Source organism: Lepus europaeus, chromosome 16 (assembly GCF_033115175.1).
Source record: "Lepus europaeus isolate LE1 chromosome 16, mLepTim1.pri, whole genome shotgun sequence".
Lineage (NCBI taxonomy): Eukaryota > Metazoa > Chordata > Mammalia > Lagomorpha > Leporidae > Lepus > Lepus europaeus.
Window position 1 is genome coordinate 88,475,810 of NC_084842.1, and position 13,382 is coordinate 88,489,191.

The window sequence follows — 13,382 nt, forward strand, 5'->3', positions numbered from 1 at the left end:
AGGTGTCTGTCCATCCCCACGGGCTGTCACTTGGTGAAAGGAGCGAGTGGGAGGGGCCATCACAGCAGCCAGGGTCTGGACTCACAGGAGGGACGGCTCAGTCCCTGTCTGCCCGCTGCTTCCAGCCTCTCGGGGCCAGAGGCAGGTGATGGTCCAGGAAGGGGCAGTGGGCACAGGGACCTGCAGGACCCCGGCAGCAGAGGCCTCGCCTGCTCCTCCTCCTCCTCCCGCGGGGTTGGGCGCTCGTCTCCAGGACAGCGCTCAGAGGGGCCCCGCTGACAGCCTAGGCTCCTTCCTTCGCTTTGCAGGCGGGAACCTGGCGACTCGGGAAGGCGGGGGAAGCCGCCTGGTGTGGGGCTGAGCCCTTGCCCAGCCCTTCCGGGACCGTGGTGCCCCCCCCCCCAACCCCGACTAGATGTCTCCACGGCTAGGAGGTGGGCAGTGGCCTTGAGGTCGCTGGGGGCCCGTGGGGGGGCAGCGGTGCTGGCCTGGCAGAGCCCGAGGAGCAGGTCCAGAGGGGGTGCTGTGTTCCCCCATCAGCCTGTCCGCGCCAGCGCCAACCCCGGGGCCTGGGGCCATGTGGGCCCCGAGCAGGCGCTCACTGGAGGGCTGGGGGGGCGGCTGGGGAGGGCTCATGCCCCGTGACCTCCGCCCCGCGCAGAACCCACGGCGCCCCAGGGCCCGGCCCGCCCGCGCGTCTCGCGCTGGCCGGCAGGTGGCGGTGCGCGCTCGGCTGCGCGGCGGGCGCGGGGCCGGCGAGTCCCCTCCTCCCGCGGCGCCCTCCCCTCGCCGGCTCCTTTCTCTGCTCTCTCGCTCGCGCTCCCCGGCGCCCTCCCGCTCCGTCGGCCGCGGTCTCCCTCGCCCGCGCCGCCCCGCCGCCGCCCTCGGCGACCATGGCGCACCGCGGGCCCCCGCGCGCCGCGAAGGGCCCCGGCCCCACCGCGCGAGCCCCCAGCCCCGGGGCGCCGCCGCCGCCGCCGCCGCGCTCGCGGCCGCTCCTGCTCCTGCTGCCGCCGCTGCTGCTGCTGCTGGCCGCCTGCGGGGCGGAGGGGCGCTCCCCCGAGCCCGGGCGCCTGGGTCCGCGCGCGCAGCCGGTCCGGGTGCGGCGGAGCCCGCTCGCGGGGCGCGCGGAGCCCGGCGGGGGCGAGGACCGGCGGGCGCCCGGCGCAGAGCCCGGCGCCTCGGGTCCCGGTCCGGGTCCGGGTCCGGGCGAGGACGGCGCGCTCGCCGAGGGCCAGGGACGCTGGGCGCGGGCGGCGCCGGCGGCCGGAGCGGCTTCGCGGGCGCAGGTCTCGCTCATCAGCACGTCGTTCGTGCTCAAAGGGGACGCGACACACAACCAGGCGATGGTGCACTGGACGGGCGAGGACAGCGGCGTAAGTGACCTCCGCGCGTGCCCCGGGCCCCCTCCCCCGGGCCGCCCCGCGCGCTCCCCGGCCGTGCCCCTGCTGGCCTCTGGCCGCCGCTGCCTGGGGAGGGGGTCCCTGGAAGTGTGAGTCTCTCTCGGGGACACGCAGGGGGCTCCCACTCTGGCCCCCAGAAGCTGGGCTACTGGGGACGTCCCCAGGGGGTCGGGGCCTCTAGGTGCCCCGGGGCCATCCCTCGGGGTTGCCGCCACGGCCCCCACTTTCGCCGGGCAGCTCAGCCTCCCGGTCTGGGGTTTCTGGCTCCGGGACCTCCCGGGCTGCCCGGAGCCCTATTCTGAGGTTCTCCATTCCTGGGCTCCCGGGTTCCCCTAGCGTGACCCACGGCGGGGAGCTGGGATGCGCGAGACTTGCGTCCGGGGTCCCTGGCTGGAGGCGCTCAGGCCCCTCCCCCACCGCGCATTCCGGGCCTCGCCCGCCCCCACCCTCCCGGCCCGCACTGGCTCGGCTCCAGCTGGAAGTTTGCCACCGGCTCCCCCACGACCACCGCAGTGAGGGTCCTGCCTGCGGCCCCTCAGCGCTCCAGCGCTCTGCTCCCACCCTCTGGGGTCCTGCCGGGTTTTCGAGGGTGCATCTGGCTTGGGGATCCCTTCATAATCTTCCTCTGGGGGCTGTCCCAACCCTTAGCAGGGAAAGGGCCAGTGGTCACTCCGGGGTCACCTCCGGGGTCTGCCGGTTCCGGAGGAGGGGAGGAGCACGCTTGTATGGGGAGGGGCTCCACACTCCTGCCTGGAGGGGAGTGGGCGGGGGCACCTGCTCCTGCAGCCCAGAGGGGTGCACTCCGGCCCAGGTGGCACGTTTGTCCTCTCTGTCCAGGCCCAGGGTCCTCCCAGCTGCTGGAAGCACGGTACTGTGGGCGGGTGGCCGTGCTGGGGCAGGGGGCACTGAGTGGGCTCTGGTGCCGGACCTCATCCCCACCGCCTGCCAGGCAGCCCCTGGGGTCTCTGTAGTCATACTAGCAGCCCCTAGAGGGCTGAGGGCCAGGGCAGTGGCCCAGCAGGGGGCAGTGCAGGTGCCTAGTGGGGGTGGCAGGTGCACCTCCCAGAGAAGCCTCCCCAGGTGTACCTTGAGAGAAAGAGAGAGCAAGAGCAGACCCCAGGCGTGTGCCCCGCCCCCCGCAGGACAGAGAGGCAGCCTGGAAGCCTGGAATTCCAGGAACCCCGGGAGCCAGAAATACCTACAGCAGCCTCCCGCCCCCTCATCTGCCCAGCTGTGGGTCCTGTGGCTCAGGGTGGTCCTTTGTCACTGGGCTTCTGGGCTGGGGGTGGAAGGCGAGGGCTTCTCCTTGGCCTGGGGCAGGAAGTCCCCGGAGCCAGAGTGGAGCTTGGAGGGGAAGCAAGGGCTGGGCGTGGGGTGGGAGGCGGGGCCCCTTGCTGTGGGGTCGAGAGAAGGGGCCAGTGGGGGCCTGCTGGCCGTGCCTTTGGCTTGAACCCCTGCTCGCACCCCTGTTCCCCGCTGCCCATTCTCTGCCCAGGGGGAAACAGCTCGTCTAGCTGTCGCCAGGGGCCAGCTGGGGGCCCTGCGTCTTGTCGGGTGTTCCTTTCTCACTGCTGGGTGCGCGCCTCGTGCTGCTTCTGGGGTCTTGGAGAGGCTCCCGCCATCTCCACTCGCAGCCGCGGGGACAAAGCCGGGAGCCAGGGCCTGGCAGGCAGCGTGAGACGCGGGCTCAGCACCGCAGCCACACAGAAGGTCCGTGGGGCCGGGCGTGCGAGCGGAGGGGCTGTGTGCTTTCCCAGGTTGGGGGATTTTCAGAATTAAAAAAAAAAAGCCCTCGATGACGGAGAGTGGACTTTTAAAAATGGATCCGAGAGCCTGCCGGCCTGGGAGACGAGCTGAGGGCTGCAGCTCTGGGCACGGCTGCCCGTGGGGATGGGCTCGGGCACGGCCCGGCTGCTTGGCACAGATCGGTAGGTGGGTGACGCGGGTTCCATGGAAGCGGCCGGCATTCCCTTCCCGGGCGCCCCGTGCCGGCTGTGCAGGCCGGGCTGGGTTCTGTGTCTTGGGAGCCGCCCATGGAGGCAGCGCTGTGGCTCAGAGGCTGGCCGCTGTGCTGCGTCACCCCGTGGCCGTCCTGGCTGCGGCATCTCTGGGGGGTCCTGTGCCCACGGCTCCTTCCCCGTTGGTACGGCACCTGCCGTGCCCCGGAGCTTCCCGCAGCCAGGCCTGCTTGCCAGGCAGCTCTGAGCTCTGCACCGCCCCCCGCCCCCTGCCCCTATCCCTGACTGCAGATCTGGTTGGTGCGGCGTCTACACCGCTGGGGGCATGCGAGGGAGTCGTGTGCAGAGCGAATTCTGAGCCGTGTGCCGGGAGTCTTGGTGGACCCCGTGTTTGTACCTCTTTTGTACCCAAAGAGCTCCTGACTCCCACCTCTCTGAGCTGGGCGGTGGAGAGCTAGCCAGGGCGTCGGTCGCGGCCCCCATGGCCCGTTCCCGGGGCTGCCACCGCAGGGTCCCACGGGCCAGACGTGACCCAGGGTCCTGGTGGCCAGAAGCCCAAGGCCGCGGTGTGGGCCCCTCTCCTCAGCTCGCAGACGGGGCCATGTCCTCATCCCCTCCCCCGTGTAAGGACTCTGTCACATTGGATCAGCAACACCCTAAGAACTCGTTCTTACCTTAACCGCCTGGTTCATGGCCCAGTTTCCAAGTAGCCATATTCTGACGAGCACCCCCGACCTCAGCGTGGGGGAGCTTGGGTGGTCCCGTGGGAGAGGAGAGGGGCACGTGGACAGCTGGCCTTGGAGGCTGGGTGTTGTCTTCCCCTAGGGACACTGATGGGGAAATCGGGGAAGACCGCCCGGAAGAGGTGGCACCCAGGCTGGTCCAGATGACGAGTAGGTGGGTGTATGAGAGCGAGCGAGAGCATCCCAGCAGGGGGAACAGCTTGAGGGAGGTCTGGCACCAGGGGTGGATGTGACTGCTTTGTGTGTGGAGGAAACAGAAGGAAGAAATTTGGGACAGGTGGCAGGCGGGGCGCGGGGTGTTGGCAGCGAGCCGGCCTCGGGCTCTAGGCCCTGGGCGCGGGGGTCAAACCCTCTGGGCATCTCAAAAACAGGAGAAGAGAAGACCCCAAGGTGTGCGACGCAGGCTGAGGGCAAGGCCAGGACGTGACGTCCGGGCTGGGGCCGGTGAGCACTCGGAGCAGGCCCAGGCGGGAGGCGCGGCGTGGCGGGGCCTGCGCGGGGCGAGGAGGGGCGAGGAGGGGAGGTGGCTGTGTGGAGGGGACCCCGGCAGGGATGCTTGGGGGTCTGCGGCCACAGCTTCCGGCGCCCCAGTGCGGCAGCAGAGCTGGTGACGGGGAGGTCCGCTCCGTTCCGGCTCAGAGGGGCGCGCGCTGGCTCCAGGCGCCGGGCTTTGGCTAAAGGCAGCTCAGCCTTGGGCAGCACGGGCGGTTTGCAGAGCCAGGCCACGTGGCTCAGGCCTGGTCCCCGGTCCCCGGGCTGTGGCTGCTCGTCCTGTAGGTGGGGCCTCTGTCCGGAGGAAGTCCTGGGGTCTCCATCGACCTGGAGGGGGACAGGGCAGATAGAGGTTGTGGGATGTGACCGGTGCTGAGTGCGTGTCGTGTTTGCTGTCCCGAGCCGGCTGCTGGCCGTGCAAGCCCACCGGGACCCCCGGCCTGGTGTTGGTTCAGGCGTGATGAGGGAGCTGGGAAGCCCGTGTTGGGGGATAGATAGCCGTGATGGGCCCGTGTGCTGGCTGGCAGGCTGGAGGGAAGTCTCAGGGTGCGGAGCCGCGGGCTCCAACGTGGGGCCGCCTGCCCTGTGCCGGCTCCCACTTGGGGCCGCCTGCCCTGTGCTGCAGGTGAGCCAGGGGCTTCTGCACCCACGCCTGCCACCTCACCATGCAGCGTGGTGCCCGGGAGGCCTCGGCTGAGCGAGCCTTGGCCGCACCCTGTGTCGGGGCAGAGCAGCCGGCAGGGACACACTCCCCACACAGTCCTCGCCTGGGCCACATGGTGTCCCCAAGACGGGCCGCTGGTGGGGGGAGCATGAGCAGGGGGCTCCAGGGCGGGAAGCCCAGCCTTTGGTGCGCTGCGGGGAGGCAGCAGTGTTAGGTGCACTGGGCACACAGGCGGGACTGCACTGTCCCCGATCCCCGTGGGCGGCCTGCGGAGCCTTGGGTGCTGCCCTGCGGGTGCTGAGCCCCCTGGGAGAAATGCCCCTGCCCCAGCCCGCTTCGGGGGCTGCCAGGGGGCCACTGGGTGCAGCGTTGCTGTCTGGGAGTCCAGGCGTCAGGAGACCACATCTCTCCACGCCGCTCCCCCGGCTGCTGGTGCTGACACCAGGGCCCCCTCCTCACCGCCCTCCAAAGTGCCCGCTCTGCCTTCCGGCTCCCCGGGCTCCCTCTCTGGCCAGCCCTCGGCTGGACGCTCACCCTGCCTCCTGCAGGAAGTACCCCAGTGCCTGCCCTTCCTCGGGGGCCTCAGTTTCCCCAAGGGAACAATGAGTGGCAGCGCCAGATGGTCCCCGGGTCCCTGGAGGAAGGCACCATCCTGGCGCCCACAGCAGCCATCATCCAGGGTACCGAGGGTGGCCAGCTGCCGCATGGGGGCCGAAGCGCGCACACCTGAGCTGCAGGCTTGCCTGGCCATGCCCTGCACCTGCTGGACAAGGACCAGCGTCCCTGGCCCACTGTCTCCAGCTGTGGAGTGTGGGTCGGGGTCCGTGCGTGCCAGGCTGGCTCCGGGACCTGGCGCCCTGTGGCCCCCCAGCCAGCCTCGCCCTCCTTTCTCGGGTCTGGTAGCTCATCTCCGTCTCATGCTGCAGGTGGTTTGAGCGTGGTGTCCCCTCGGTGCCCTGCCCTGTTGGGTGCTGGGGGCTCAGGGCTGAGCGCAATCAAGCTGGTGCCCGCCCCGGGGAGTGTGCGTCTGGGTAGGTGCACGGGGGCGGGGGCTCGTGCCGTGGGGTCTGCTCTGGGGACAGCTGGGAGGGCTTCCTGGAGGCGGAGCAGGTGGGGCTGTCGGACAGGAGGCTGGGCTGGTGAGGGTCGAGACGGAAGACGTCTACGGGTGCAGGAACCAGGCATCTGGCCTGAGAAGCCTGCCCCGGAGCCGGGAAACGGACAGAAGGGCCGTGCTGGTGCCTCCGGGAGGGGCTCTGGAAGTGTCTTACAGGGACAATGGGTTAGCCCCCTCCTCGGCACAGCCGGTCAGATCTGCACACAGCCGCGCCGGCGCCAGCTTCTCAGAGTGCCTGCGGCTGCATTTGTGATGGGTTTTCAGAGTCAGGCCGAGGCTGGCAAGGGGAACGGCGGCGAGGACCGAGGTGGGGCGGCCGGAGCCTCGGCCGGATGGGGAGGACCCCACGTGTGAGCAGCTGTGTGCTCGCGTGGACAGCTGTGCTCTCCCACACTGAGTCCAGGCTCGCGCGGGACGGGGCCCTCAGGCTCAGCTTCTGGGTGGTGCCCGAGTGGACGGCCAGGACGCTGTGGCCCGCGCCCGCACAGTGCTGCTCCCCTCTCTCGCCGTCTTTCGCACAAGCAGAGAGCTTCCTGCAGCGCAGAGCCTGCGTCTCTCTCCTGGTGCCCTTACTGAGGCCCGGAGGTCGGTGCAGGCTGAGGGTGGCCGTTCCGCCCAGAGGAGACCCGTCTTCACGCACAAGGAGCTCTTCCTGGGTCTCCGGCCGTGCCTGATTCCCAGGCGTCAGGACCTCGCGAGCCCGGCCTCGCGACCACGCTCTCCGCAGTTACAGAGCGCCCCTGGGGAGTGCTGACCAAGCCGGTCCTCAGGGCCCCGTTCCTGCGGAGCCCTGGGACCCGGACCTGCACCCTGCCCTGGCCCCTTCTGCGCTCCGCCTCCAGGAAGCCCTCGGGGCCTCTCCTCCCCCAGCCCCGGCGCCTCCACTCTGCTTTCTGTCTGCCTGCAGCTGACTCCAGAGGAGCCCGGCGCAGGTGCGGGTATTTGGGGTCTGCCCTCGGGTGGCTGGCGTGGCCGCGCGGCGCGGGGTCAGCAGGGCTGCGTGGCAGCCGGGTCGGGCCCGCCGGCCTCGGTGTCCCGCGCACCTCTTCTTTATCCGTGTATGGGTTGGCGGGCACTGGGCTGCCCCCACTCCAGCCGCTGGCCCAGCACCGCTCTGAGCGTGCGTGCGCACGTGTCTGTTGGAGTCCCTGCTGCATCTCCTCTGGGCACAAACACAGGCGGTGACCGGCTGGCTTGTCTGCCGATTCGGTGTCCAGTCTTTCGCTTGTGCCTGGGGTTTCCGCTTTGGGGGAACCCCTCTCTTGTCTACTCTGACGCTTTTGTGTTTTGTTTTTCAAAGATTTATTTGTTTATTTGGAAGGTAGGGAGAGAGATCCTGAGATCGAGAGATCTTTCATCGGCTGGTTCCCTCCTCAGATGGCTGCACAGCCGGCTCTGGGTCGGATCAGAGCCAGGAGCCAGCAGCTCCGTCCAGGACGCCCACGCGGGTGCAGGGACCCAAGCACTTGGCGCATCAGCAGGGAGCTGGACCGGAAGCCGAGTAGCCCGGACGCGAACCAGCACTCTGACGGCGGAGGCTGGAGTCCTCCTGGACAGGGGTGGGGTGGCCCGGTGCCCACCGAGGCTGCGCCGGGGCTGCGTTTCGAGCTCCAGCCTGCTTCTCCCCCTACCCACGTTCAGGCGCTGCCCCCCGTTGGCTGCCTCGTTGGCCGGCTCAGCAGTTCAGTTTCCACTCCGTGGAAACACAGCGCTCGGGAGACAACCCCGGGACTTTCTCCATCTCTTCCCGTCGATGCCGCTTGACCCCGCCCGGGTTTATTTGCGGGTTTTGTCGTGAGTGGAGCGCGGCTCCTGGGCGTGGATTCAGTCTGCGGCTGTCGTGGGGGGCCCAGGACACTCCCGGAGGGGCTTCCCGGCCATCCGGACGCCCCGGCACAAGCGTTCTTCACTCTGTGCCATACTCTTGCCCACCCCAAGCTGGAGCAGCCACAAGACTCTCTCGGGATGTGGGACTTATGGGGCCGGCGCTGAACCCTAGCGGGTAAAGCCACCGCCTGCAGTGCTGCACCCACATGGGTGCCGGTTCGAATCCCGGCTGCTCTGCTTCCGGTCCAGCTCTCTGCTATGGCCTGGGAAAGCAGTGGAGGATGGCCCACGTGCCTGGGCCCCTGTGTCCCTGTGAGAGACCCGGATGGAGCTTCTCACTTCTGGCTTTGGCCTGGCCCAGCCCCAGCCGGTGCAGCTACTTGGCAAGTGAACCAGCGGGTGGAAGACATTCTCCCTCTCTCTCTCTCTTTCTCTCCCTCCCTCTCTCTTTGTAAGTCTTTCAAATAAATAAATCTTTAAAAAGAAAGTAGATTTTATAATTAGCGTGGAGCGAGCTACGTAGATTGGAAAGAAGCCGGTTCTTCAGCAATGCGGGCGTCCAAGTGTTAGCGCCGATTCCCTGATGACGCGGCGGCGACTGGCAGGGGCGGTGGCTGTGGGTGGTGACGAGCGCCAGCGCCAGCGCCAGTGCCTGCGAGCAGCCCAGAGCTGCCTGTGCCATCCCCTGGTGACGGAGTCCCAGGCTCCGCTGCCGTGACGGCCGCTGTCACGTCGGACAGGGAGGGAGTGCCTCGTTCCAGGCGTCCCATCCGAGTTCCTGGGGGACAGGTGCAGCGTGGGGAGGTCCCTCCTCTCGCACCCCAGCCCCTGCCCCAGGCTGCAGCCCCTCCCCACGGCCTCCCACAGCCCCTGGGGTGGGCCCTGGTTCATCTGGTTCCCTGCCGGCCCTGGGGCTGTGCTTAGTAGATGTTCAGCAAACATCGGTGAATGGTGAAGGGGCCTGGGGAGGGCAGAGGCCCTGCCCAGCTCCCTGCCTGGGCTGAGATGCACAGGGGGCCCGCTGCCCTCCCCCTGCCTGAGGGCAGCCCCAGAGCCTCAGCCGGCAGCCGGGGCGCTCAGGGGCCAGCGGACCCCAGCTCCACGGCGTCCCTGCTGTCTCTCCTCCCTTCCAAAAATCCCAGCAAAACCGAACGGTAAACTGAGGCCCCGGCCAGTTCCGCTGTCGGCGGAGGGCAGGGGGCTTTGGGGTTGGCCCCGACATGGAAGTGCTCTTCCTGGGGCGGGGGGAGGGGAGAGGAAGGGGCGTTACCCGGTGCCCTTGTTCTGGTCCCCCCCACGCTGGGCGCTGGGCCAGCCACAGAGCAGTGGCCGGTTTCTGATGTCTTGTGGAAGCAGCCCCCCGCCTGGCCTTTGTCCGCTCTCTGGGGCGTGGGGGACCTGCCACCTCTGGCGCGCTCTGCTCTCCCAGCCTCCCCGATGCCCCGCCCCCACAGCCTGGGCCGGAGCCGCGTGAGTCACCCGTGTTCTCACGCCAGCAGTAGCTGGCTGGGGCCCAGCTGATGTGCCGGGGTGGCGTCCACAGTCGGGGCTCTGATCTGGGGCCGCTCCTGTCCCTCTGGGCCCTGGCTTCCTGTTTGGCCAAGGGGCTGCCGGGCGGTACCCCTGCCCACGCAGGTGAAGCCCGGGTGAGGGGAGGTGTGCTTCCAGGCCCGTGTCTAGGAGGCCTTGGTGCCCACAGCCACTCCCGCTGCACACGAGACCTGGGAGACCGTAGGGTCACTGGGGTCAGAACCCACGCTCCTCCTTTGAGGGCAGTGATGGGTTAATTCCCTCCTGATCCCCGGGAAGGCAGCGAGCCCAGCCCGCTGCGGCCGGCCTCCTCCTGGACAGCTGGTCTCCCACAAGCTTCCCAGTGGAAGTCGCTGCCTGAGGCCCCCCCCCCCCCCCCCCCCCGCGTGAGCAGATGCCTGGGCGGTGACGAGGAAACCCCGACTCCCGGGAACTTCAGGGGCTTGAGTGCGGGTGGAGAGAGGGCGTTGGGCGGCTTCTCACAGGGCCCTTCCTGGTGGGCGGCCAGCCTAGCGCAGGAGGTGCCGGGACATGGGGGGCTGGGCCCCCCTGCCTGGCCCTGCTACCCCCCTCCCCATGTGGACAGGAGTTTGGAGCTAGGGGGCGGAGGGCTGGACACTGTCCACGGCAGACCCCGTGTGCCTGGCTTGTTCTGGGCCTGCAGCCATGGGGAAGCATGAGATCCCCCCGCCCACCAGGCCACCGGAAGATGGGCCAGCACCCCAGCCAGGGGACCATGGAGGGCAGCTCCAAGCCCTGGGGATGGCTCGTTAGCATACAGGGGCTCATTAGCATACATGCAAATTACCGAGTCCTCCCCTGGGCCTAGGCTGTCTGGCTGTCGCCTCCTCCATGGTGGGGGCAAGGGCGGGTTGACCCCTCTGCCCAGCAAGGCCCTGCAGAGAAGGGGTCCTCCCACCAGGTGCAGGGGTGGTGTGGCCCCGAGGAAGCACCATCCTTGCCTGTGGGAGGTCCTGGGGTGGGGGGAGGGACATGGAGAGGGAGGCACACAGGCCTGGGGGTCTCTGTCTCGGGCTGGGTCCGAGAGGGTCTCCTGGGGGATTTCCCAAAGCTCTGGGGGACCAGGCAGTCCGGGTGTGAGGGCTGGGAGCACGCATACCCCCGCAGTGCCCACGTGTCTGTGCTGTACCTCCAAGGAGCTCTGGTGGGTGGTCCTCATGGCCACCTGTCCTCAGGCCGCCTGCCTGCCCCGTGTGAGTCCTGGCGCTGCTGTGAGTGGACGGGGTTTGTCGTCCACCCTTTTACAGGCAGGGCAACAGGCTTGGGGCGGCTGAGTGAGCGGAGCCCGCCCCCTGGGAGCGGCAGAGCTGGGTCTGGGGCCAGGCCTGGTGTCCTCGGGCGAGGCTGTGGGGGCCCGGGCCTGGCCGTGCGAGGTCCCGCGGGGCTGTGCTGCAGGCGGCTTCTGTTTGCCATCTCTGCTGTTGAGCTGTGAAGTTCCCTGCGGCCGGGAGTGGGCCGTGGGCCGGGTCTGGCCACCTCTGCCAGGAAGCTGGCTGGGCGTGCGCGGGGTGGGGGTGGGGGCTTCCCTGCAGCTCGCAGCCCCAGGGAGTCCGCGTGCCAGCAGCTGTCGGGTCCCAGACAGGCTCTGCTCCTCTCCAAGAAGGAGGCAGCCCTGCCGGCCGTGGCTGCTGGTGGCTCCCAGGGCGGTGCACAGGGTGGTTGCCACCATGCACAGGGTGGTTGCCAGGGGCTGGTCCCAGGCAGATTCTCCCCAGCCCCTCCCACTTCCCAGGGCTCCCGGCTGCCAGGTTCCCGTCAGGATGCCTCGGGCGATGGGCGGCTTGGCCCTGGCTGAGACAGCACATTCCAGCCGTCTGGTGTCTGCCGAGAGAGAGCCATGAGGTCAGCGCGGAGCTGAGGCCGTGAGCAGGTGGACTTGAGCCCTTGCTGCTGGGCTCCTGGCTTGCGAGCGGCAGGGAAGCCGGGGCTGCCCGGCCCTGCTCGCCCCGGGAGGCAGAAGTGTCCCCTACCGTGCCAGCCTCTGTGCCCGGGGCCTTTGGCTCAAGGCTGCTCTCTGAGTTTCCTGTGGCCGCTGGGATGAACTCCATGCAGCTCGGTGGCTCAGAAGCAGCGCAGGTCTGTCTCCCTGCGTTCTGGACGGTGTGGCCAGTCTTCCGAGGAGGCTGCCCTTGTCCCTGGTCCAGGCTGAGCTGCGTCCCTGCGCTCCTTCCTCGGCCCTGACCCTCGCGCTCCCGCCCGCAGGCCCCTCCCCCCCACAGCCCCTGAACCACGTGTGCCAGGGTCCTTCCTCGGTCACCTGTGCACGGGTCCTGGGGGCCGGACGCGGCCTCTTTGTGGGGCCTGCACTCCAGGGACAAAGTGTGGGGACGGGGTTGAGCTTCCTGGGGGCTCTGCCCCTGGACGCGGAGATCCGGGCCTCCTCTGAGCTGCCGTCCGTGCACCAGCTGCCCTCTGGATGCTCCTGCGGGGGAGCCTCCAAGCTTGGAGTCCCCTCAGCATCCCGCTGGCCGGCTCTGCACCTGCTGACGCCCTCTGCCTGGGCTGGAACTTGCCGTCTTGCTTCTGACCACTGGCCTGCTCTGCCCTTGTCCCCCACAGCCTGGAACCTCTGCCCTTGCCCATCTCCTCCGAGGCCTCAGCCGCCCGCCTGGCCCTAGGGCATCGTGGGTGCTTGGGGAGTGTGCACAGGATGGATGGGGAACCCTGGGCTGCAGGGGGAGGGAAGGAGTTGTTCTTTGAAATGCTGCTCAGTTGAGAGGCAGGGGAGGGGGAGGAGAGGGAGGGAGAGCCCATCCATCCGCTGGCTCGCATCCCACGTGCCTGCCAAGCCTGCCGTGGCTGACACTGGGAGCTGAGACTCACTCCACGCCAGCCGTGGGAGTGGCAGGAACCCGAGGACGTGAGCCGTCACCACCGCGGGAAGCCGGAGTCGGGAGTGGAGCTGGGAAGGGAAGCCTGGCCCGGCTGTGGGACGTAGGTGTCCCCACCGCACCTGAGCCACCAGGCCGGCTTGCGGGCTGCTCGGTCCCTGCCGCCTGCCTCCGTCTGCAGGCCACCTGCCGGGTCCGTGGCTTGGGTGGGCGAGCGTCAGGCCGCAGCCCCCTCGCTTTGACTTAAGATGCAGATTTTCAGGCCGCCTGGAGGCAAAATTTGGCCACCTTGGATTGCGTGCCCATCGGGTGCGAATACAAGGCAGTTCCCCAAGGCGGTGGAGGGCGTGGCCTCCGCACCCGCTCTGATGTGCAGGTGGCCGGTGTGTGTGCGACAAAACACAATGAAAGGAAGGTGTTGGCCGTTAGACAGGAGCGGAGGGCGTGCGGCGGGGGAACCCTGGCCCGGCGGGGTCTGGACTGGGTGCGTGTTGCTCCGGATGGCGAGCCTGGAAGAGGGGGCAGCCAGGCCCCAGGGGACACAGTGGCCCAGGGCCCAGGCCTGAGGGAGCCAGGCGGATCGGGCACTTCTCTGGGGTTCTCTGTACCTGCGTGCAAGTGGCCGGGCTGGACGCAGGGGTCTGAGGTTGTAAGTCCGGTGCTGAGGGTGTCGCCTCCCCTGTCCTCCCCCAGTGAGCCCCCGGAGCTGTGGGCTCTTCTGTCCCTCCTGGAGAGACCTTGGCAGCCGAAGGGGGATCCGAGACTGCTAACTGGCTGGGAATCGCAGGAGGATTTG

General features: G+C 69.0%; 1 protein-coding gene across 3 annotated transcripts in view; it reads left to right on the top strand.

The window, feature by feature from the left end:
• The window catches only part of SORCS2 (sortilin related VPS10 domain containing receptor 2), a 301,213-nt gene that overhangs the window by 51,631 nt on the left and 236,200 nt on the right, over nucleotides 1-13,382 (top strand). The window contains exon 1 of one of the 3 annotated variants that reach the window (XM_062213491.1): nucleotides 894-1,376. The exons of the other annotated variants lie outside the window; for them this stretch is intronic. Within the exon in view, the coding sequence (XP_062069475.1) occupies nucleotides 894-1,376 (483 nt within the window). Of the gene's footprint in view, nucleotides 1-893; nucleotides 1,377-13,382 lie in introns of those variants that run through there. 3 annotated transcript variants of the gene reach the window in all.